This window comes from Equus quagga, chromosome 3, assembly GCF_021613505.1.
Source record: "Equus quagga isolate Etosha38 chromosome 3, UCLA_HA_Equagga_1.0, whole genome shotgun sequence".
NCBI lineage: Eukaryota > Metazoa > Chordata > Mammalia > Perissodactyla > Equidae > Equus > Equus quagga.
Genome location: NC_060269.1, coordinates 80199932 through 80225644, shown reverse-complemented (window position 1 = coordinate 80225644; position 25713 = coordinate 80199932). Strand labels below are relative to the sequence as shown.

Here is a 25713-nt window from a genome sequence, read left to right as displayed (position 1 = left end):
ACACTCTTAGAGTGGTTTCTCTCCTTGGGTCTGTGCCAGTCGTCTGCTAGTCCAGAGTCAGACTCTTCTGATGTTAAATTCATAGCCTCGGAAAGTTTGCATTTCTCCTGTTTTTGGGGGAGGGAGGAGAGAGGGGACGAGTATGTATTATGTTCAGTAGATCTTAGGTTAAAGTGTAAAAACAGTATACATTGTAAATTCCTTAATATTTATGGTTTGTTAATAGAAAAAATGAATGTTCTTAGCAAACTCAAAGTTCTTAAACTCTGTAGTTTACAAATCCCTTTCACATATATTATCTCATTTAATCCTCAGAACAATGCTACTTTGTGATAATCTTGTTTTATAAATGAAAAACTGAGGCTCAGTGAGATCGACTTGTCCAAAATCAAGCATCTGGCAAGTCACAGAGCCAAGATTTACCTCTTGGTCTTTTGATAGGTGTTTCGTTGGTTTCTGATCCACCACAGCTCTTCTTCATTCCGCTGGTCCTGCACTCACTCTATTTAGAATGAGGGATATCTGTACAAGTGAATGAGAAAACTATAGAAAATGGTGGTCTGGGCCTTTTCAAAATTGTTTTTGGAATTGCTGGTTTAGCCTGTATGAAACCATTTTTTGGTTCCTGGGCCTAGGGAAGATATGATCATTTAATTTTGTGAAAGTCAGTACCTTTTAGCAGCATATCGATATTTAACAGTGGTTGTAGTCGTATCTGTGATTTATTAGGCATACAATACAAGTAATTTCTAAATATTTGACTTTAACTACTGTGGACTTTTTAATTTCTTATTTTCCTTCTTTTCTTATTCTTTTCTTTTCTTGTTCTTCATGTTGGAAATCTTTCTTCTGCTGCCTTCTTCTGTCAATTAAAAGGAAAATCCCGCCTAAACGGTAACCTTTCTGTTGAATAGATACTTATACTATCATTTTATATTAGTGTTTAAGTACCTTTTGTTTTTTTACTAATTCTTTAAAAACCTAGTCTACTCTATTTTAGAACAATGTCTTTTTTTTAAAAAAAAACTGAGGCTTAGTAGCAAAATGTATAAGAGGAACATTGAGGATTAAATGTATAAATGATGAATAATTTGCTGGTGGATATTTTTGTCCTTAATATAATTAAAAATATTGTAATTCTTTTTTTCTTAACCCTAGCCCACCAAGAAAACACATTGTGGAGCGCAACACAGAGTTTTATCACATACCCACTCACAGTGATGCCAGCAAGAAGAGGCTGATTCAGGATACTGAAGACTGGCATCCAAGGACCGGAACAACCCAGTCTCGCTCTTTCCGAATCCTCGCCCAGATCACTGGGACCGAGCATCGTGAGTGCATATTTAGGGGTTCTAATGGATGCTTGTTCTTTGTCATAGAGAATAGCATTTAGATTGATAGACAGTTATTGGAAAACAGTAATTTTCCTGAGACAGTTTGCTTTTAAATTATGCCATGCATAATATGGGTACTGTAAATAAGAAACTAGCCCAGGAGTCTTACACTGAAAAGTGTAGTAGTGGTAGTAGTGGTAGTAGTAGTAGTTAGTAGTGGTAGCAGTAGTCATACTGACTATAGTATATAGCCAATGACAACATATTATGGAATTTTTTTAGTGGCACTCTGCAACTTGACCATTTGGTATTGATTCGTATAGGTAATTGCTTAAGTGACTTTAAAGTTAAAAAAAGCTTACTAATACTGAATATTGCTTGTTGTGTTTCAGTGAAAGAATCTGAAACTGATAATACAAAGAAGGCAAAGTAAGTTGTCCGTCTTTTTGTAAGTTGAATGCTTTCCTTTCATGAATGGTCTCAATTTGTTTTTTCACGTTTTCAAGTGTAATGATATGGCATATTGTCTTTGCAAGTAGAAGCTAAGCATTTAACTTTGGTGCCTTTTGTGGGACTTAAATGTACAACTTAGAGATTTTTAAATTAGTAGAATTGTGTGGATTTTCTCTCTATGCTTCTTTTCTTTTGTATTGCAGTAAGTGAGCAGCAGGTGTATTTGGGGGTGCTTTGCTAACACTACAGATCTCTGTGTATGAGTTCAATGTGTTGTCTTGCAGTCACTTTATTTTGGGCATAAAAATTGATGTTTCCCAGAGGGCTCTATGAATTAATTTCTGTATTTCTAAAAATGCTCTCCCCTTAAAATCTTTGCTATTAAATAAAACAGCTATGTGAAATTAAGCTTTATAAGGCATGTTTTCTGCATGATGAACTTAGAAACTTTTCTTTCTCTTTCTTATGACTCTTCTATCACTTTTCTTTTCTTTTCTTTTCTTTTTTTTATTTCCACAGGGAAAAGATACCCCTTCACGTCTTTAGTCCCAAATACACAAAATTACGTGACTGGCACCATGAAGTTTCAGCACGTGCTCTTAACGTACAGTGATTTATGAGCCTTGCCCCCCCAAGCAGCCAGCACACACCTTTTCATTCACTTTGTTTTCCGTCTTCGTAGCAAAATCTGTGTTAAATTTGCCTTATGAAAAAATAGAACTTTTTCTATACTCTTCTAACCATTTCCTGCTGTTGTGAAAATGGGAGGATGAACATGTTTTGTGCTAGTAGGTAGCTCATAGATGTTAAACTAAGAGAGCAAATTAAAGGACTAGATCTCTTCAGTGGATTTACATCTTTTTCCATTGTTATTAGGATAGTGACCTTGGAAAAGGAATTCTTTTCGTAAGTTGAATTTGGTTGGTCGTTTGAAGCAGAGATGGATGAGCAAATAATGTCCTTGTCTAATTTGGAAAATACTTCCTTTATGTTACTACATTTTCCAGGATTACTTTTAAGTTTATTATTATGTAATGTTCTAAGTGGGTTGTAAATTATTCTAAATAAACAAATATGAGGAGGCAAGACAAAACAGAGAAGAATTTATTAGAATAGAGTTCATTATAGGTTTGAATATCTTTTAAAGCAGGAACTATTCAGGATGGCTGTATGAAAAGGAGGAGGCTCAGATTTGGCTCCTAAAAACGGAAAAAAGAGAATGCTGCCCCTATTTTCAATGGGGAAATGCAGTGTTCTTTTGGTTGGTTAGTTTCAAAAATCCTATTTTCTACCAAAGGAAATATTTCTAAGCCGGTGGATGTTTTTAGGGTATAGACAACTTCTAGACACTAACTAGTAAGATATAGAAAAGATAAGTTTGCTTTGTTTCTAAATTAGAGAAAATGAACATAAAATGCAATACGAATGATTCTTTATGTGACATCAGAGAAATATTTTACTTAGTGATATAAACTATCGTGCATTGCTACTGTTCGTAGGAAGCTCTGTTTTGGGCAAAACATGCAAGCTAAATATCTGACTAGAAATGCTTTCTGTCTTGTAATATAATGTATTATATATTAGATCTAAATTCAATAATACATGCATTTTGAAGTTTGGAAAAGTATTGTAATAAAGTTGCATTTAACTTAGCTTTGTACTTGTTTTCTGTTTCCTTGAAGCTAGTAACAATACCATCCAAGACTGTTAGAATATTACTTGGGTAAAATAAATAATTCTCTTGACCTTTCATTGGGAAAACATTTTTAATGTTCCTAAAATGTGAGTATGGAATATGACAAAGGCCCATATTCGATTTTTTTCCTGCATTGTTATATTATTTAACATAACATCTTATATGAGTAGCATAAGATCAGTTAGACTATGGCACAAAATAGAGTTGGTCTTTGTTTGAAGATGATTACTGAAGAATCTTGCATTCAAGGTTCCATTTTTCACTTTTCCAGGTTTTCTTCACTTTAATGTCACCATAGACTAGGACAACTACCTGATAATTTGGAGAAACTAACGTTAATTTCAGTTAGTGATTGATTACTATTTGAAATTTGGCATGTCAAATTCATTTAAAAATAGTTCTAGGATGTATCTGTTCATTTTCTACTACATAATATATTAACATGTCTTTCTTTTATTGCATCAGCTGTTCTTCACATACTGCTTGTGATTTTATGACTCGGCCGTCAGTTCCGGTTATTACTGTGTCTCTGGCCTCTATAAGAAAATCTACTTTCTTAGGCCAGGCTTTCCTATACCTAATAATTCTTCATTGATTTCAAAAGATGATGTTTGAAAGAAGACAGAATCAAATTCTCATGAAAATCAATGGTGTGGGTATAGTAAACATGATATTTTCCACCAAGAATCAAATTTCTAGAATAACTACAGAGTTGAGAGAAAGAACTACTAGAAAGAGACTTTGAGGTAAATAAAAGAATTTTTCCCTAATAGAGACAAGAGAACCTGTATAGAAATTTATAACTTGAAGTAGGTACAGATGAAAATAAGAATTTCATACCTTGCCTAGTTAAAAATAAAGTATTTAATGTCTCATGAAAGCAGAGACTTACTTAAATGGAACGATTCATATTTGAGTATGAGGGTGAATATTCAGCCAGCATCACAAAGGACATTCCATTTGACCCTGTCAGAGGTTGAATTCCTGTGCTCAATTAATCTCCTGGGACATCTTATATTCCTAGCTGAAAGGCTAGCCAAAAATTATAAAAGCTTCTTGCAAAAATATTATTGCAAGTCTAGTGACCTGATTTATAGCTTGTTTTTGTTTGTCTCTCTTATACAGACTTTCTTTATCATAGGCTTGTTTTTAAAGTAAAATTGGAAAGTTGCTCTTAACAACAATTTTCAACATTTTTTTTCTTAAACTGTTTTACCAGTCAGAAGATGGAATGTCTCCCACACAGTCAATAGTTTTGTTACCTCAAAAAAGTTATTATTTGTGGAAACAGAAGCCTACTCATTTTGTACATTATTATACCCTTAGGAAGTCTCAGATAAAAATCTCTTAGTTTGTTAAATAGCAGAACCTTCTTTTATTCAAATTTATTCAGAACTATAGAATGAAGTGATCTTCCCCAGACAAATAATTTTGCAATTGTTGTGTTTCTGATGTGTATTTAAAGTCACATAAGTCATTAATATTCCTTCATTGCCTGCATTCATTCCTTGACGTGAATAATTACTGAATAGTGCTTGAATGCCAGCTGCTAGGGATTCAGTAGTGAGTAACAGGTGAATATGTAAACATGATGACCTGAGATGATTGTGTTACCAAGATAATCAAATAAGTTAATATAAAGGAAATTTGGCATAGGCAGGGGGGGTTACTTAGATGCTGTGGGCCTCTGAGGAGATGACCTTAATGTGGTCACCCAAGGGAAGAAAAGGGGTCCATCACATGATCTCTTGGGATCAGAATGGAAATGAGTGTGGAAACCCTGAGGTGGAAAGGAGCGTGGCAAGCATTGACCTGAAAGGACAGTGTGGCCAACATGTGGTGTATGAGGGGAAGCATGATACAGAAATAGAATGTTTATGCATATAGGCAGATGACACATATTCTCAATACTATTCACAGCATTTTACCTGAGAAGTTGTCTTCTTATTGTATTTAACGACTTCCAAGTAAAATTAAAACATGAAGAACCAGGGAGGTTATTTTGCTAAATAAAGTCCATTCCCCTAGTTAGTACCAGCCCTGGGCATAGTTATCACTTTAATGCTTTTCCCGTTGAGACCTGTTGAAGACCTAAAAGAAGGAGGCATTAATACAGTGCTTGTTGGTGATGCATGTAGAGACTAGACTGCCCTGTAAAGCATACATAAAGATGTTCAAAATCAGAACTTTCATGTATAGAAATCTGACAGATAATGCTCTATTTGTACTTTAGCGATGAATTCGACAATTTAATCCTCTCTATATAAACCTGTCTAGAATTGTTTGGACCCATTCCTTTCTCTTAGCCCATTCAAGAAAATTCCTTAAACCAAGTAAATATTTCCTTGTTCATTCTTTCCAAAATAGACGTCAGCATTTTTTTGTGGTTATCATATTAAGAAACACAGAATGATAAATTCTTGGTCTTAGATTCAGATTTGTGGCTGACTGCTCTCTGCCCCTGAGTTTCCACTTCTTTAAAATCTGCAGTGAGAATCGGTGGTGGACGCTCTGCTGCCCGCCCAGGCACTCTGTCAGTAGAGCACTTGGTACCCTGCTGCTGGCTGTGCCGGGGTCAGCGCCTTCTCATACCACTTCCGTGGCAGCACTGCCCCCTCCTGGGGGTGTCCACACGCAGTGAACTGACCGGGACGGGGGCGCAGTGAGAAGCCTGGCCGTTTCAGCCCAGCTGGGGACAATTGGGAAGGGCCCTTCCAGCTCCAGAGCTGCTGTGCGGTCAGCTGACTGCCATAAGTCCTGTATGACAATTCAACGCCTCCTCCTGCGTACTCCTGCTTCCTGGCTTCCCTCTTTCACAGGTGTTGGTCCTAGCGGCCCTTGTTAATAAGCACCCTCCATTCTCAACTCTGTCTTGGAGTCTGCTTTCTGGAGAACCTGATCTGCCACAGAATCATCATCTTTTCGATCCCAGTTTGGACCACAGTTGCACAGGTTCTCAAACAGTGTGGGCCTTGCCTTCATCTTCTCATCACTCTCTGTCTTTGTCACTTCTCATCCCTTCTCCTTAAATCTTCAACCCAGACCACAAACACTGTTTAGGGAAATCATTAAAGTGAAAGATCAGGTAAGTGCAGCCTGAAAGGTGTATGGAAGTTAAAGGAAGATACATTTACTTTTCTTTGGCTCAAGTAGAGGATGTTTATTTATTGATTGTATCAGAAGCATCCCGGGAGTAGGTGAAGGTATTGGGAAATCAAATATAGTCAGGGCGAAATGAATGAATCAGGGAATGAGAAGCTTCAAAATAGAAAATTAGCATTAGCTGAGTAAATGTAATGAACACTTGTAACTGGTAAGCAGCACTCAATAAAATATTATGATTTTGTATAATTTTCCATATGCAACATTTAGAATCAAATGTGTTAGCCATTTAATCAGTCACTTAATAAATTTTGTTTGAACACCTCTGCCGTTTTCTTCACATCCTTAAAAATTTACCCCTAGTTCTCCTGGGGGAGATGCTGCTCTGAGTAGCCTTTGGGAATGTGTAGGAGGATAATACTGTATTATTACAGATCTTATGAGGTCAAGAGGTGCTGCAGGAGGCTAGGGATGCTCAAAGTAATGCTCTGAATAATCCCACAGATTGAAGCGTCTTCCTGCCCAAAATGCCAGTGGTGTGCCAGAGAATGACTGGGCTGCGTGCAAATGCTCTCTCTTGAAAGGGTTTCTTGTTTCTTCCTAAAACTCTGACCATACAGCCTCACCCATAGTGTACTGGCCCACCCTCCCTGGGAGGAATGATCCTCTCCCTTCTGGAATAACATCCTATAGTATTTTACCCCTCTTTGGGCACCTCCATTTCTAATCTGTGTTATGGATATTTGTCTGCATGTCCCAAACCTCCAACTGCGGTATGTGCTCTTGGAAGACAAGACTCTTAGTATGATCATACTAATTGGAAGGAAAAGGCATTTTTTTTTTTTTTTTTTGAGGAAGATTATCCCTGAGCTAACATCTGCTGCCAATCCTCCTCTTTTTGCTGAGGAAGACTGGCCCTGAGCTAACATCCGTGCCCATCTTCCTCCACTTTATGTGTGGGATGTCTGCCACAGCCTGGCTTGCCAAGTGGTGCCATGTCCGCACCCGGGATCCGAACTGGCGAACCCCAGGCCGCTGTAGCAGAACATGTGCACTTAACCGCTGCACCACTGGGCCGGCCCCAGAAAAGGCATTCTAATAAACATGGTGTTTCTTCCTGGATGAGACTGTAGCTCTATAAGTAAAGATCTATACATTCAGTATATAAATCCGTATATATAAAGGGTCATTTGTGTAGAAATATATTTATAAATGTAATATAAATATACAAATTTGATTTGCAAGTGGGTGTTAGGATTTTAAGACTCTTCTCTGGTAAACTACTTCTTAAGAAGTACATTATATTAGCTCAGGCTGCCATAACAAGTTGCCACAGACTTGATGGCTTAATAACAGGTATTTATTTTCTTACAGTTTTAGAAGGTAGAAGTCCGAGATTAAGATCCTAGCAGATTTAGTTTCGGTGAGGCCTGTCTGCATGGCTTGCAGATCCCCACCTTCCCCTGTGTCCTCCTGTCGCCTTTCCTCTGTGCACACGCAGAGAGAGCAAGCGAGCTCCGGTGTCTCTGCTTCTTCTTCGGAGGACGCCAGTCTTATCAGGATTAGGGGCCCACTGGTAGGATTCATTCAACCTTAATTACCTCTTTATAAGCCCTGTCTCAAAATCCTGTCACATTGGGAGTTAAGGCTTCAACATATGAATTTGGCGGTGGGGGGCAGGAGCGCACAATTCAGTCCATAACAAACACAGCTGCCTTTCTGTAGTAATACTCAATTTGACAGATTAGCATCCCAGAAAAAGTTATTCCTCAGTAGTCACTGACTTGGACCCATTTGAAAGTGTTGCAGCTACGTTGTGGTGCCTCCTTTTTTACTTTGGATGACATGTATTTGTCTCCACCTCCTGTATCCCTAACTAGAGTAGAGACTCTGTGAAACAAGGGTTTTAGTATCCTGACCATATTTGGCACTAACTAATGGTTACTAATTGAATATAATTGCATATTTGTCAACTCCCTCATTGTTGAGTTTTAGAGAAATTGTTTACAGCATAGTATACATAACTTTTAATTGAATATAAATTCAGTATAAGGTCAAATTTTCATGAAAATATCAAGACATTAATGTCTTTACTGAAGGTAAAGTGGAATCATACCTAAGTTGTTTGAAAGGAGAATTGTTGTGTTTTTGGTAATCTGATTGGCAGTGGGTGACACTTTACCCCTGATATCATCTGTTTCTTAAATAGTTGTGGAAGATTTTTTTTTAATGAAATGAAAATTTATTTCTTAATTCATTTTCCTTTGTGTTTTTGGCCTGTCTTAACATGAATAGTCCAGTGGCGCCTGTGACAGGACGATACCTGACTAATTGTAGAAACAGGTGTATGAGATGCTTAGTGCTCTGATGGGAAGAACCAGTAGATGTAGTTTTATTGTTGCTAAGGACATGCTTGAGGTTGAGTCTAATCTACAACATTGATTAAAAAGAAGCAACAGCCATATTATCAGTAATATATTAATAATGGAAAGCTAGTAATAATATGTGGCTTACCAGGATAGAGAATTATGGGAGACCATAGAAGATTTCATTGAAAGATAATTCTTTTAAAAACATACACCTAAAATATATCATGTGTCAAGCAGTATATAATTTAAGTTAAAAGGTGATTTTCTTGATCTCACTATTTTCTCTGTTTCTATTATATGGTAAAATATTTATCTAATAAACAATTTTAAACTTTTCATGCTTATATAGGTCTGTATAAATGAGCATAAAATAGCAGTTTAGTAAAAAGATATATGAAATTACCATGATCAAAACATACTTTTATCTCTCCTTCTCAAAGAATAGTGGGTTCTGATTTTCTCATATATTATGATGAAGAATTGATAATGTATGATATGGATTTCCAGTTTTCAAAGATATAAAATACTCTTTAATTGAGAAGTGACTGCCTCTCTTCTTAGAAGGAAAACAGTTCAAATTCCAGTCACCAGTTATATTACACAAAAATGAAACAGTTATGGGGGAAAAAATCCTCGTATAGGCTATCCCATAGCAGTAAGTCCTGTCCACATGATTTCCAGCTGAAGGCCCTCAGGACAGATCCTAAGTTACTTCTTGAACAGAGACCTATCACCTTTGTACATTCATTGAAAATTTAGGAGGCAGAAACTACATAAATATTTCCAAATATGCTCATTTTACAGCAAGTTTTAAAAAAATGTTAGCTTGTTCAGATATTCATATGACCCACATAAGGTGGATTAATGAAGAAACACAGTTTGCTGACTTGTGCCATGTCTTCATTATTGCTCTGTTTCACAGATATACAGGACTCTGTTGCAGATCCTTATTAAGACACTTGTCGTTTGAGTAAATCACCTAAAACTACTATCCTTTATATGCTAGGCAAAGAAATCAGGAATCATTCCCTAGTTTCATATTCTCACATAGTCTCATAGGTAAGAATTAACAATCGGATTTTCCCAAAAACGCAGAACAAAAGGCATAGTCTAATTTTTAAAAATAAAATAAAACAATAACAGCCAGATAGAATCTCTTAGCTGATGCCATCGTATACATTCCTGCAAAGTATGTTTGCCAACCTAGAAAAAACCCACAGGGTATATAACCAAGCAATAATTTTTTTCTGTTGCAAAATATGAAATATTTGTAATTTATCTCCTTTCCTTTTCTTCTGGTAGATTATACTGTCCTATGCAAATACTGGTTTGGTAACTAATGTAAAGATCGCCATCTGTTGAACATAAGTAATTATTACACTTTAGTTCCTGTGATAATATTACTTTAAAATTATTAAAGCAGGAAACGTAGTTCCTATCTACCTTATGTATTTTCACACACAAATTGTTTAGTTATCGAAATACTTGTGTACTTTTACCAAATTGAACTAGGGAGACTACCATTCATGAAAAATTTTTTTCGTGAAAATCAGTAATATGCAAAAATTGACTTTCATTGCCCAGAATATGCACTAAGTTCCTTAGAAGTTTTATTGGACCAGCGATGCTTCTCTTATGATGCTGTTTGGATAAATTCTTTTTGTTTGCTTTTAGAGAGGCAAATTACACAACAAAATTATTGAATTTAAACGAGAAAAGGAACGTGTCTTCTTGACTAAAACTCAGTATTGAAGACACGTTCAGTATTAAAGACACATTTACATTTCTTTTAACTTCAAAGGAAATCAAAACTTAATAAACTTACTGAGGAGCATTGACAGTTGACAATCTTCGCCATGATGGAAGCCTTGATTTTCTATCTTTTGCGGCTATTCAGTTTTACATACTTCAGTCACTTTGAAAGTTTCAGAAACCCAAGTTTTTCTACCTTTATGTTATGTGAAGGTATGTTGAAGGTATTATGATGGTAGAATTTTATAAAATAAAGTTGAAATAAGATATTACATAATACAGTATAAACTATATGACAGGTATGGATATATAGACATCTTAATTTTTCTCTTCTTAGTCAAATTAAAGAATTCTATTTTCAAGTTACATTAATCTTAAAAGCAGTCTCAGCTGTCCGTGTGTCCTATTTTGTATTTCTCTATTTTTATACCTATTAACAGGTATATGTTGAGTGCTGCTTTCATGTCCAACTTTGTGATAGGTGTTCCTCTCCCACATGCACCTAATTAATTACCCTCAAGAATCTGTATTCACTTCTGGAACAGAAGGATGTGTTAAAACTAGGATGACACCTCTGCAGTGTCTGAGTTAATGGTCCACGTTTATTTTGTCTTTTCACATGCTTTATTCTTTATCCTTATATACTAGTAATTCATAAGAAGAAAAAAATGTCTGAGAATAAATTTCTGAGAGATTTTAATGGTATCAGGTAGTTGTATATCACTGGTTAGATAATGGGTGAATTTGAGGTTTTAATACAGAGAAGCAACACTTTTAAGTAAACTTTGTGGACTCACACTTTCCTTTTGCTTACAGCAATGGAATCAAGTATCTCTTGTTAAAATCAGCGAATCTCTTGGCAGATATTAGCAGGGATTTTGAAGCAGTACCACATGCATGTTGAGAAAATGTACCTCCACACACAAGAAAGTCATTTAAGTGTGAAAGATAATGAGGCAATATTAATTCAAGAGATAAAAAAGCGAAAATGTGAAGTGATATTGTCAAGGGTTATTATGAAATTAATAAATGCTCATTGTTGAAAGGTATAAACAAGAAAAGAGAATCACCCAAACCCAGAGGTAAATACTGAAAAGATTTTGGTTTGTTTACATTCAGGAGGGGCTTGAAACCCCAGGTGGAAAGTGATTCTAAATGAGCTCTGTGTAGTTTCTTTTTCTCAGTGGTTTATAGTGCAAGTGTGTAGAGAACCTACAAGTGAGATTTGCTAGGTAATGCTATGTGAATTTTATTTAAAAATTATGGATAATTGGAAAGAAAATACAGAACTTGGAACAGGTAAATATAGTGCTGATTTTCAAAAAAGAAAAACGTTAACTTCTAAACTATAAACTAGTTTGAACTGGAGGTCACCTAGAGAAAAGTCCAGAAGGCTTTCTTAGAAGCTCAGCTAGTGAGCACTGGGAAGAGGAGGGCAGGATTGCCAAGACCAGAATTAAGTTCTCAAGAAACAGATCACACCCAGCTTAATACATTTGGGATAGACTGGGTGAAATGTTAATTTTAACCAGTCAGTCATCAAAGAAAGGCTCTTAAGATCCACTTGAATTTAATAATGAAATGAGGCTAATGATCATCAGGTTTTTAGATACATAACATATTGAAGGAGTTTAACCAAAGGATATTGTTTACAGGATCAGTCAGTGACTTGGATGAGGACCCCTTTAGCTTGCTGCCTAAATCTGTGGGTGTCATGAAGAGGGGAGATGTAGCATACATGCTCCGTCACTGGATCATCCTTCAGAAATAGTTGGGAGTCTAGGAAAATGGGCCAAATCAAGCTAAAAAAGAAAGAAATTTAATGTGGTTATGTGCAATTTAGATCAGATCATTTTGCTCTTCTGGGACATATTTGGTGGGGTGGGAGATAAGATTAGCAAAAACAAATTTAAAAATTTAAGAATTTTAGAAGAAAATAAACCCAACATGACTTTGTCATGTTGTGTGGCTCCCAAAATTACAAGGCAAGCAGTAGTTCTATTCTGCACTAGTAAAATCTCCTGGCGTATTATGTTTAATCATTGGTGTTAATCTCTAACAGTTAAATAGATAATCCCAAGAAAATAACTGAAAAATCTGGGACAATTAAGCTGTCTTTCGGTCAGAGGCAGTCATTATTTTAGCTAATAATTTGGGCTAGTTCCTTGACCTGAGAAATCCACCGCTGTGTCTTCTTCTTCCCCAAACTTTCTGCCTTGGTCATAGGCCTCATAGATTAGCCATAGTCCCTGCTCATGTTTATTATGTGTTGTATTTAATAAATAAGTCCTACAAATGCTTATGAAGTACTTATTGTGTGCCACTCCTGTTCTAGGTGTTTGGTTTATAGTATAGTAGGGGCAAGGTGCTGTCATGGACTTACAGTCCAGTGGAGCAGACATTCAATAAAGTAAATAAAATAGTTTTATGTTATTATGTATTCTATAAAGAGATAACATAGGGCAATATAATGAGTTATAATGGGGAGAGGGCAGGAGAGGAGTAAAGTCATTAGACACTAGTTAGGGAAAAAAAGATATTTGAGCTGAAACGTGGATAACCTGAAGTTAAGCAATCAGATATGCAGGAGATAGGCTCTCCAGGCAGAGGGAATAGCAAGTGCAAAGGCCCTGAGACAGGAATCAGCTTATTGTGTTTAAGGAACTGAAAGAAGGCAGCTATGACTGCAGCACAGTAAATAAACGAGAGAGTGATGAGGGAGAGATTGAAGAAGTAGTTAGGGGTCACATCATTTATTACCTTGTTGGTTCTGTTAAGGGATTTAAATTTTTATCCCAATAAAATAAGAAGCCAAATAATAGCATTTTAATCATGAGCATAACATTTGGTGTATGTTTTTAAAAGATCACTCTGAATAATGTGGAAAATTGATTATAAGGGAGAGTTAATGAAAGCAGGAGGCTAGTTATGTGTATTCCCTTAGTTCAGGCAAGAGATGATAGCGGCTTAGGTCGTGGAGGTACTAATGGAGACGTAGAGAATTGGGTGAGTTTATATTTTAGAGGAAGACTGAAAGGTGTGTGGAAATATTGGGGAGCGTGAGTGATGGATAATGGAAAATTGCTGAGTCGTGAATTTGGTGAGAATTCAGTTGCTAAGAGTCGGCGAAATTGGTAAGAGTCAATTCAGTACAATAAAAATACTAATAGAATCAAGAGGTAGAGGGGTAAGTGAGTTAGAAATAAATGTGCTTGAAATCCAGATTTTAGATATGTTATGCTTGTTGATGAAAAAGTAGAGGTTATGAATTCTGGAGTGCATGGCTGAGGTATTCCAGGCCTAGGAGTTGACCTTGGAGGAATTATCACTGAAGAGAAGTCAAAGGATTTAGCACACAGATTATTCAGTGATTCCACATGATCACATTGAAGTCGTCAAGAAAGACCGTTGGAACAGGGCAAAGAGGAAGGCAGTGAGCCAGGGGCTAAAGTAGGCAGTTGGCAAGGTGGAGGAAAGACAGTGAATGGGTAGATAGTGAGTGGTTGTAGTCTGATGACACGAGCCTCAGAAGAGTTGGGATTTTGGAGGACTGAAGATGACTTGATGCTAGAAACAGTAACAGGCGGGCACTTGCTCATCTCCAGGTTTATAAACATACAGGGTTTGAGAGAAAAGGAACCTCTCGTTTCGAGGGACTGCAAGGAAGGTGCAGAGTGATGAGGGTACAGTAGAATGACAGAGGGCTTGTGAGGGCTGAGAGGGGTGGGCACTTGATAGATCAGAAGATACGTAAAACAGTAATCAGTCCAGGAGGTGATGGATGACCCAAGCAGTTTGCCCTTCTGCTTGTGGCAGGTAAACAGGGACGGAAAGTAGGATGGGATTGATCTTCATGGTCTGTTAGAGGAAAGTGGGCTCTACAGTGAAGATCTGTGAGGGCAGGAAATTGAAGTGGGCAAGGATGCCTGCAGCAAGTGGGAATTCAAATGGTATTTTGTTGTTGAATGAATGAGTGAATGCAGTGAGTGAGTGAATGGCAAAGCTCAGGACATCTGATCCAGAATATTTAACAAGAGTGTGTGTGGCCTGGCTTTTGTTCTCTAGTGCTGGCAGAACACTCACTGGAACGTGAGGTGCTGTGGTAGTGTTCTGAAGACACCGGTTCTCCAAGGACTCACGGTGGGTGGCTATTGAATAGTAGGCATTCAGACAGATTCATTTACATTTTCAAATAGGTAACAGATTGACTCATCACAATTTGTTGAACAATGCATCCTCTTATCCTGAATCTGGAAAAATATTTTTATCATATGTAAATTATTTTTATAATATGGGGGTTATGTTAATAACCCCAAAACAGCAGATTTTTGCCCCATAGAAGAAGCTGTTCCTAGCTAGTAGAAATTGCTGCACTCCCTAATGGGAATGGTCCAGTGGAGAAATTGATAACGCAGGGTGAGAAGGGCTGAGGTGAATGGTAAGTGCCCTGCAGTTACTGAGAGAGTCAGGCTTCTATCAAGGGATTGTTCCAAGTGATTTTTAAGTTGATGTTACCCCTTAAAATCCTTATATTACAGTCTTGTGCTGTGTAGCGATGCATTGGATCGGTGATGAACCACTTATACGATGGTGGTCCCATGAGATTAGTGCCATATAGCCTAGGTGTGTAGGAGACTGTACCATCTGGGTTTGTGTGAGTACACTCCATGGTGTTCGCACAGTGATGAAGTCTCCTAAGGCATTTCTCAGAACATATCCCCAGTGTTAAGTGCAACATGATTGTATATAGGCATTCTTTTATAGACATAATATAATATGTACTCATTCTTTACCTATCTTATCTTTAGACCCATTGTTACATTTTCTCTAAAGAGATCAAGGAATAATATAGATAACCAAAGAGTTCACATAATATTAAGACAGGACATGTAATAATCGTGAAATCCATTAGGGAAGGCAACAGCAGAGAGATAGATGAGAGTTACGGCAGAGTTTGAAAGGTGTGAAGAACATGAGATGTATCAACAAAGAGCAGATTTGTCCTCCAACACAAATAATAAGTTCCAGTTCCTTCAGAGATGTCTCTTTTTGTTTCCCTCTTTTCCTTGCTTCAGTAAACTGGGAACCTCAGGAAAACTTCTTTCTTTGAGTCAGTTCATTTTCTTTGCTCTCTCAAAAAGTAAACCTCGTTTTTGGTGGTATTTTCATGTTTTATAATTTACTTCATAATCTTTTAACCTCTAACAGTCCTCTCTGCTTCCCCATGTGTAAAGGAATGATGATTTTTAAATTCTCTTCAAGATGCCATCTATAATAAATGTAGAATTCACAGGCTCAAATAATGTTTTTAGGCTGCTGCAGACACAAAGGCTATTGAAATCAATTAATAAATTCAGCTTGTGATTAAGAGTACCAGAAATTTCCAGCTGAGGTTTAGTTGATTTAATTTTCCAGAAGGGAGATGATAGTTAGAAGTGCACATACTCACCATATGTATTGTCACAAAGCCAGTGGAAGATACTCATTTTTCCAGACGACTAGCAATTTCCCTGACTGAAATGAATAGCTTTGCTATGCTAATAGCAGAGTACTCCAAAAGTACAGATGCAGCTGTGATCCTGGTATATTCCACTGTCTGCTTAACAGTATTATTGTGTGAATGTTTGCTTTTTGGAAGAGTGAAAATGCCAAGGACAATTTATTGTCATTTTTCTCCTTTACCAGCTGTAAAATACATACTTTAAGGTTTTCTAATTTTTCCTGTTATTGAAAACTTGCCATGTGGGGATGTAATATATCATTCTATTTGATTATTTTATGATATTTATATGGAGAGTGAGGAGGCATTGAAGTTTTTAGTTGGAGACTTGAGGTTTTTATGCTGCAAAAGAAAGTTTCTGCATTCCTTTTAGAGGTTAGCCTTTGTGAAGAATTTTTTTCTTATATATTTTGCATATCATCCCATCAAAATATGGATGAGCCAAATTAACATTTTGAAATTTCGTTACTGGTGGAGAGCTTTAACATCAGGCAACCAGGAATAGCCAATGAAATAACACTAAAAACAGGCACATGTGTAGGGTCAAGGCACAGAAGACAGGAGACTAGAAGGAGTGGTCAATTGGGTCAGATACTGAGGCTAAAAAAAAAATGAGGAATGCGAACAAAAAGACACAACTGTATGATTCCACCTATGTGAGATATCTAAAGTAGTCAAATTTATAGAAACAGAAAGTAGAATGGTGGTTACCAGGGTCTGTGGAAAAGGGGAGTAGTTGTTTGGTGGGTAAGAGTTTCAGGTTTGCAAAATGAAAAAGTTCTGGAGATCTGTTTCAAACAGTGAATGTACTTAACACTACTGAGTTGTACACTTAAAATTGGTTAAGATGGTCAATTTTATGTTGTGTTCTTTCCCACAGTCAAAAGAAAATGAGGTATATAAATTGTCAATTGAATTTAGCCACAAAAGGTCATTAGTGACCTTGGCAAGAATATGGTTTTATGAGGTTGGGGAATGAGGCCCACTTGAGGGGTTGAAGAGTGACAGGCAGGTGAGGAAATGAAGGCGACATGAGTTAACTGTCATTTCACAGAGTTTGGCTGTTAAGGGGACTAGGAAAATAGAAAGTGAAGGTAGTTTTGTTTTTGTTGTTTCTTTTAAGAGAAACTATAGCATTTTTGAATGGGGACTCAAAGCATGCAGTGGGGAAGAAGGAATGGAAAATGCAAGGCATTCGAGGTAGATCAGATGAGGCCCCTGAGAAACAGGGAGGAGCTGGAGTACATAGCATACGGGTGTTGCTGTTTGACAGTTGTCACGACTGGAGCGTAGAGAGAGAGTTCTTCTCGCTGGTCCTGCAGGATGGTCAGGAGCCAAGTTAATGACATGGGCAACCTCATGCCTGCCTTGCCTGGACACCTTGCTAGCGTGGGTCCCCAGTGAAAAGCATAGAAAGACAGTGCAGAGATTGTGCAAAGAAAGACAATTGCAGAGAAAAAGAATGCACAAATAGCTCTCTGTTCATTTTTCCTGAGAAAAGCAGGCCAAAAGGCTGCAAGCCCAGCTCTCCAGACATATCTGGGAGGGAGAAAGTCTTCATACCTTTCTCTGGTGAGAAATGAAAACTCACTTAAGTAACAGACAGAGCAGAAAGTTTGGCTGCTACAGAGGCACTATTAATCAGAGCTCTTCCAACCCTAAAAGGAATAAATATTAGCAAACGACAGAATGAGAATAGATGTTGATGTCTCTTCCATATTAAATAAGATAGTTTAAGATTTTGTGAAGTCTGCTATTTTTAGAGGTTGGCCAAACAAGGGACTAGGTAATCAGTGTGTGTAACACATGGGAAACCGCCCAAGTGCATTTGTTTGGAAACTTGGAAATCTGGCAATAGAAGGTATTTCATGAGTTATATGAACTTTGTTCTCAAGTGGCAATCATTGTTCCAGTCAACAGAGTTCTCATTCCCTTTTCTTACTTGTCCTTATTAGATATTAATATTTAGACATTGATAATTTTAACTATATATTTTTTTAGAATATTGATAATTCTTTATATTATAAAGGACATTTTTAAAGATATTTTTGGAGTCCTAGTCATTTCTTTCAGGTTGATGATATGCCTTTTCTTACTAAGACAGTAATAACCTGTTTAACCTGAATTGTGATACAGTCTCTAGAAGGTAAAAATATGATCTCAGAAATATAGTTGTGCCTCCATATCTGTGGGGGATTGGATCCAGGAACCCTCTCGGCACCAAAGTCTGCAGATGCTCACGTCCCATGTATAAAATGGCTTACTACAGTGAACACAGTCAGCCCTCCATTTCTGTGGGTCTCCATATACGTACACAGAGGTCTGACTGTATGTTTCAGCGAGTTCTGTATTTGAAAACAGTAAATTTCATTCATGCATTTATTCAACAAACACTTATTTGTTGTTTACTTTGTGGTAAGCACTTTGTTACACTTCATTTATACCAGGAAACATAGTGGTCCGTAATCTCAGGGAACTTCTAATCTAGTGAGGGAGTCCAGATTTAAACAAATAATCACACAAATTGTACAATTACAATAGTAACAAATTCTGTGAAGAAAAAGTACAGAGTCCTGTGAAAGCATATGATGTGGGCAACCTAAGGTGATTTAGGGAATCTGAGAGGCGTCCCTGAGGAGGCGGCATTTAAACTGAGGCCAGAAGGACACTTAGGAATTAGTCCAGTGAAGGTGTGAGAGAGGAAGTGGGTATAGAAAACGAGAAATAGATGACTCTGCAGAGGCCTTGTGGTGGGAAGAAGCTTGGCCTGTTTCAAAGAGAGATGGACGACCAGTTGGACTGGGGCAAGCCTGAGGAGAGGAAGAGCTCCCTAAGATAAGGCTGGGAGTAGGCAGCCGAGGATGACAGTAGTCCTTAGAGCAGTGCTGGGAGGTCCAGGCACAGCTGGGATCCCGTTGATGTTGTTCACTTTGCTCTGGTAGCTGTGTGGAGATGGTATTGTCTGGGACAGGGAGCAGCAAACCTGTTCTGTGAAGAGCCAGATAGGAAATGTATGAGGCTTTCTGAGCCATATGGTCTGTGGCAACTGCTCACCTCTGCGTGTGGTGTGAAAGTACCGTAGACGTATGCAAATGAATGAACCTGGCTGGGTTCCATAAAAGTTTATTTACGGATGCTGAAATTTGAATTTCATATAATTTTCATGTGTCATGAAATATTACTATTCTTTTCATTTTTTAAAAGACATTTAAAAATATGAAAACCACTCTTCATTCACAGACCATTCACAGACAGGTGGTGGGAGCACTGTGGCCTCAGAGCCACGGTTTGCTGACCCCTGTTGGAGGACGTACATTGCTTGTTCTTTCCACTGTGTCTGCTTTGCCCCTGAAGTGCTATTTTAGTTCTACCATGACGTTTTTCTTAAGTTGTCTGCATTTCTTTTCAACACTCTGGTAAAGGTATGACCGATACTAAATGAAAAATGGGAAGATAACATCTCCTTTTCTGTTTCTTTATCCTAGCCTTACGTTTTGCACTTGAAAATCAGTATAACATGACTGTCCCATTCTATTTTTTATCCATAGGCCCTTTTTTAAAAAAAATAGTGGGTAATTTTTATTTTTCCTTTTAATTTTTTTCCCAAAGTGTTATTCTCGGTGCTTTCTTCTTTCAAACCTCACACTGAGTTTTTCATCTTTTCTTTACCTGGTAGTAGTTCTAAAATTGAATTCTGGCATTAAAAAGAAAAAAGGGTACAGACATCAGAAAAACGAAGTAAAAAATACTCAAAGCGACACAATTGCATGCAAACGTTTGTTGTGTGACTAGATGGAAGACGTTGTTTACATCAAGATAAACAACATCCATGTAATTTCGGATATGCAAACAGCATTCTGAGCTGAAAGGAAATGCCTAGTTCCTTTCTTGTTGTGCGCTATTCAGGCAGCTGCCCCACAAGGAGCTGGAAAGCAGGATGTGGTGGAAATAATACGGACAGACCTGCCTCAAATTGCGCTGACCCTTACTAGGTATATGATATTGGGCAACTTAATTTCTTGAAGCCTAAGTTTTTCTGAAGCATGCAAAATATGTAGTATATGGAAATTTCCACCCACCTTTCTTCCCCTGTAAGCATAATCTTTTCCCACGTGGAAGCAGCCATGTTAAAAAATTGGGGGGAAAACAGCCTGTATTTGGTGGTGTTGAGGGTGTTGGTTTTGGTTTTAACCTAATGCAGATAGGAAGTTAAAAAGAACCTAGCAGTATTCCCAAAATGAAACCAATGTACACTGAAAAGGTAGTGAAGATGATAAATTTCGGTACTTTTCATTAATCCTTCCTTTGCCTTGTTTATTTTACTTCTGAAAACCTAGGTTTGACAGTTCTCTCGAAGACCTCCCTCAGAGTGGACCTCACCCACCTGCAGCTTCTCAGGTTTTACATATTGGTGGCCAAGTAGCCACACTTTCTAAAGTAACTACGTATTCTAGGTAGAGTTTTTCAAACTTCTTGGGGTGTCTAAATTTTAATGCTGGTGGTGAAATTAAACACTAAAACTGACTAAAAAGGACAAAGTGATCATAGATTACAGAACTGACATGATTAACATATAGGCAAGAGAGCTTGGCACTCAGCCCTGGCACACTGCTTTTACACCACGTCTATATTTTACATTTTTTGGTTTAGATTCTAAGTTCTAATGTAGAGTCAAGAAATCTGTGCATTTTATTTATTCACTGTGATTTGGAAAGTCAGCTTTCTTGAGTTTGTCCTAATCTCCTTTCCTGAATTAGAGCGTTCACCTCTAAAAGAGGAGCGATAGAGGTCATAGGTTCCAGGTGCCTAGACATATTCTAAAGATATTTAGGTTAATTCTTCTTAGAAGATTTTGCTGGACTCTGCTGGTACTAAGTCCTTTTATATTATTGTTTGTGATACAATATGATGAAAGAAACTCATTACAGTTTCCTTTTCTTCTTACAGGAGAAGGATGATTTAGCTGATTTATTTTTTTAGTTGATTTTTTATAGACTTAAGTTTTTTGTTATATTCACCATTACTTCCCCCAAATAGTAGCCGTTGCCACAAAGATGCAGAGTAATTGAGAAACTCAGAGTTGAATCACTTGCTAAACTTAGTTCTTCCCCTTTGCGTGACGCTCACATTACCCTCTCCTGCCACTGATAGCATCTTTGTTTTTTCTCTTTCCAGCCCCCATTCTTTCTTTTCTAGCCATTCCCAACAGTTTTTAAAACATAGTCTACAATTCAATTAAATTATAGACTCACAAAAAAGTTATACTTAATTCTGTATAATTTTTTAAAAATCGCTTGCCACTGTGTTTATTTTGCCTTCTGATGGTTTGTACAGTTGTAGGCAGTGGAACTAGGAATAATGGATTATTAGATTCTTCTGACAGGGAGAAGAAACCTCTGTGAACCCCCACGGTCTTAGATGTCTGAGCGCTCATTAACTTGGGTTGAGTTTGGCACATCATTACTTTATGTTGGAGGTGGCCACTGTTACGAATTTTGAAAAAGTGATCATAGTATAGTGAGTTATTCATTAATAACTTGCACCTATAAATGAAGAAGACTACAGGTTTCACACTATGTATTTTAGACTTTCTTTTTACTTTACTTAATAAAAAAGAAATTTTCAGTTCAAATTTGATAACCAATTTGGAAATCATTAAAGTCCTAATGATGGAGTGTTACTTCCTCTCCAGGTGTTTGACCTTTTCTAAAAGACCAAGGGAAAATTATTATTATTTTAAGTAATGAGTTCTGAAGATAAAATTTTGTACCAGCATTTTTTAATCTTTACAGAACTTACTGAAAATAGAAATATAGAGCATCAGCAGAGGTGATGTTTTAGTCACATTCACTGTAACTACTGTTTATTTTACAAAGGTGCTTGCCCCTGCCCCAATAGCTTTACTCTCAATATTTTAAACAGTAATTTCTGTTCATATTAAGCTGTATTGCTGCTGCTTACTAGGCAGCCGGTTGTACCCACTTCTCCTGAAAACACTAGTCTCATGAAAATATCAGGCCCTGGGTGTGGATCACCCCTAAGGTAAAACACTTTCTCTAGAGACGTTTTTGAAAAATCGACATAACTTTCCTTCTTTCTCTGCTTATAGAAATTCAAACTTCATGTTTAGATTTATTTTCTACTTAGTTGTTGACAAATCAATCTTCAGATGTGTTTGATTTAATTTTAAATAGGATTGGAGACATGAACTTAAATACATTCAAAAGTGTTTGTGTCTCAAAAATCAGTTTTATGGAGGATTATATGTCAAATTTTAATTTCTCAGAAATAAGCAACAGTGAATAAATGACTGAACTCCTCTCACACTTCTGACATGTCCCCCTTTTAGAATGTCGGAATATTAATGCGGGATGGTTGCTATCTTATCCTCATTATGCTGCCTTTTCTCACTTTCCTTTTTGTTCCTCCTCTGTCCTTCTTTCCCTACCTGTCAATTTAAGCAGTTCCCTGAGAAATGTGGCGGCAGGTTCTGTGGAAGGTTTTCGAGACTTTTCTGCCTTCTCTTCTCCTGCTAGATATAGCGCTGCGGTTCTGAGCGGTGCAGCCGCTACCGTGTCTGCTGCTCTTGCTGCGAAAACCAGGTAGAACTCACGTGCAGTGCCTGTCTGGTGTGACCCCAGCGCTTGCCACTGTCCCGCAGTCACCTCAGAGAAAACATGCCTGTTTGAAACACTCACAGCTCTATTATGAGATCTTAATCGTACTGGGGACGTTTTCTCTAGGTTGTGGATCTGTACATCCCACCATGTGTATTACTGATTTTTCTTTAAATTCTCCTTTTATCTCTTTCCGTTACTACCATTTATATATAACACTTCTCAGTTGTGTGGATTGTTGCATGTTGTGTGCCTGTTGACTTTTGGGTTTTTATAATTTTTGGTTTTTATGTCTGGAACAGAATCAAGCATAAATAGGTATTTTAATTTTTTATTGGTTTTATCTTTTCCCACAAACTGATTACATTTGAGGGTGATCTAAAGCCTAACTATTCTCTGCAATACCCCTTCCTCCCAAAAAGGAACAAAACCTTTTTACTTTTGTGGAGTTTAGTTTTTACGTAATTTCTGGTAGTCTTTACTGTTTTAAATGCTTTCTAGAAGATGGCCTTGATCAGTCTTGGTGAAAAATTAATCAAGTCTATGCTAATGAGTAAAATAATGTGATAGACTCTTAGCCCTTCTTTCTTCTGCTTTGTTCTGTCTGTCTGTCTCTCTCTCTTTCTCTGTCTCTGGAATGCTTCCAATCATAGACTGTGAAAACTTCTTTCTGCTATTAGTAGTGTGATTTTTCCACTTAAAACTCTTTCTAAATGCTCACCAGGCTCTCCAGTCCTGAAAAATATCACTCCCTCCTGGATGCACTTTGCATCGGCCCTGTGTCCAAGCCTCTAGCTTTTTCTTATCTCCAGGCCTCGAGGAAGTCAACTGGCTCTATCCATGTTAGGAGAACAAGGTACTGTGGGAGGGGATGTCACAAGTGGTGGTTTGCTGTCAGAGACGCTGCTTTCTGTAACACTTAACCACCACATTAACAGGCCAGATGAGAAAATCCTAGAGCCGATTTGTGTCCAGTTTTAAATTAACTGTAATTTCAATGCAATGCAAATGCACAAGCACGTTATTTTGTATGATTATTAACTCTCTTTTTAACCCTTTGTGACATCTTTTATTAGCACACTTGATGTTTGGTGTGAAGTTATGAGTGAACCCTGTCTTTTATTGCATGGATGTAGCTGTACTAGAATAGTCACATGTTCAGTAAGATATACCTTTATACCTTTTGAAAAAATGAAGAAGAGTAAAATAATTGTGGCTGCTATCTTACAGTTTTTAAATATGAAGATTTTACTTGGGCAAACAACTTAATTTTCACTGTTTCTGGGAGATACTGAAACATAAATTGTTTTTTCTCCTAAATTTAACAATTATGCCAAAAATTATAGACATAATTAGAAAACTAAAATATCCAAAGTGTTTACTAAAGGTATAACCTGAATGAAATAACGGTATAGCATCATTTCTGACAGAACATAAAATTAATGGCAGAGGACAACCATGACTACAGTGAGTAAAAGCCTAGCATGACACAGGCTGCCAGTGATCACATGTTTGTATCCTATCCACTGTTACCGAGGTTTTCAATACAGTTCATTATAATGGTTGGTAACTTCTAAGGGAGGTATTTAAACAGGAAGAGAGATCATCGTACGTTTTTCTCTAAGAAAAAAATACCTGAAATTATATTGTATTTGTGGGGTTGTGATTGTTTTGTTTTGTTTTTTTGAGGAAGATTAGCCCTGAGCTAACTACTGCCAATCCTCCTCTTTTTGCTGAGGAAGACTGTCCCTGTGCTAACATCCATGCCCATCTTCCTCTGCTTTGTATGTGGATGCCTACCACAGCATGGCTTTTGCCATGTCTGCACCTGGGATCCGAACCAGTGATCCCCAGCCTACTGAGAAGCAGAACGTGCAAACTTAACCAGTGTGCCACCGGGCTGGCCCCAGTGATTGTTAAATGAACAGAAATCTGTCCTTGTCAGGGCTAAGTCTGCACAGAGACAGGTTACTGACCACGCTTGGAATTAAAGTTCCCTTTGAGAACCTAATGGAATCCTCTACATCCTCTCCCCAGAAAAGCACCTATTGCATTTTTTTTTAACTAAATGGCCAATGGTGTATTTTGATTGACATCAAATGGAAATGGGACAGGGAAAAATACTGGTTCTGTGAAAAAACCCCTTTCTCCATTCGTGGCATGCTCATTCAGCTCTTATCTTTTATTCTAGTAAATTATTTTGCTCTCACTATTTAAGAGAAAAAGAACAACATAAAAACCCTTGCATATCTTATTTGGTTGGGGAATTTTAATGTTTTTCACTTATCATTGTAAAACCAAGGGTAATTTTATAACTTTTTTGCACATAGCTATTTCACGTAGGGCAATCTGTCTTTAGGAAGGGATAGATTACTCTAAAAGAAATGAATCCGAGATAGTTTTCCCTTCAATTCAGGCATGTTGTTGTTTAAATAAACCCTTGTTTAAACAAAAAAAAAGGTGAGCTTGCAGTTATGGACTAACTGAAGCTATCCATGGACCCACTCCTAGAGCAAGTGTTCGTAGTCATTATCAGTACTCTTTATTTATAGCAATAGGCACACACTAAACACATTTTGATATGTGGGAAAGGGAAATGGTCTTGACAAGGTAAGCCAGTGGCGTTCTGGAAGGCGGGAACGCAGGGTTTCCTGAGGAGACCTTGCTGACTCAATGAGAAGGGTTCCAGAAAGAGCTGTCGGGATGTGTCAGAGATATTATATCTGATCTTTTGCCTTTATGTGATGATAATCTCTAAAGTTATAATAAAGTGTAGTATAACAACAAACTTGTTTGTTTCTATTGTAGTATATTTAGCATTTTGAATTTTGGTACAAAAAGTCTAAGTTAAAGAATTTTGCTTAGGAAGATACAAAAAATTTTCTTATAA

The 25713-nt window shown here is 37.3% G+C and overlaps 1 protein-coding gene across 5 annotated transcripts in view; it reads left to right on the top strand.

The window, feature by feature from the left end:
- The window catches only part of PDLIM5 (PDZ and LIM domain 5), a 197222-nt gene that overhangs the window by 119479 nt on the left and 52030 nt on the right, over positions 1-25713 (top strand). For 3 of the 5 annotated variants that reach the window (XM_046657502.1, XM_046657500.1, XM_046657499.1), the window contains 3 exons: positions 877-894; positions 1159-1331; positions 1727-1763. In XM_046657502.1, coding sequence (XP_046513458.1) covers positions 877-894; positions 1159-1331; positions 1727-1763 — 228 coding nt within the window. The remainder of the gene's footprint in view (positions 1-876; positions 895-1158; positions 1332-1726; positions 1764-25713) is intronic. The other 2 variants (XM_046657497.1, XM_046657501.1) reach the window with 1 other exon arrangement.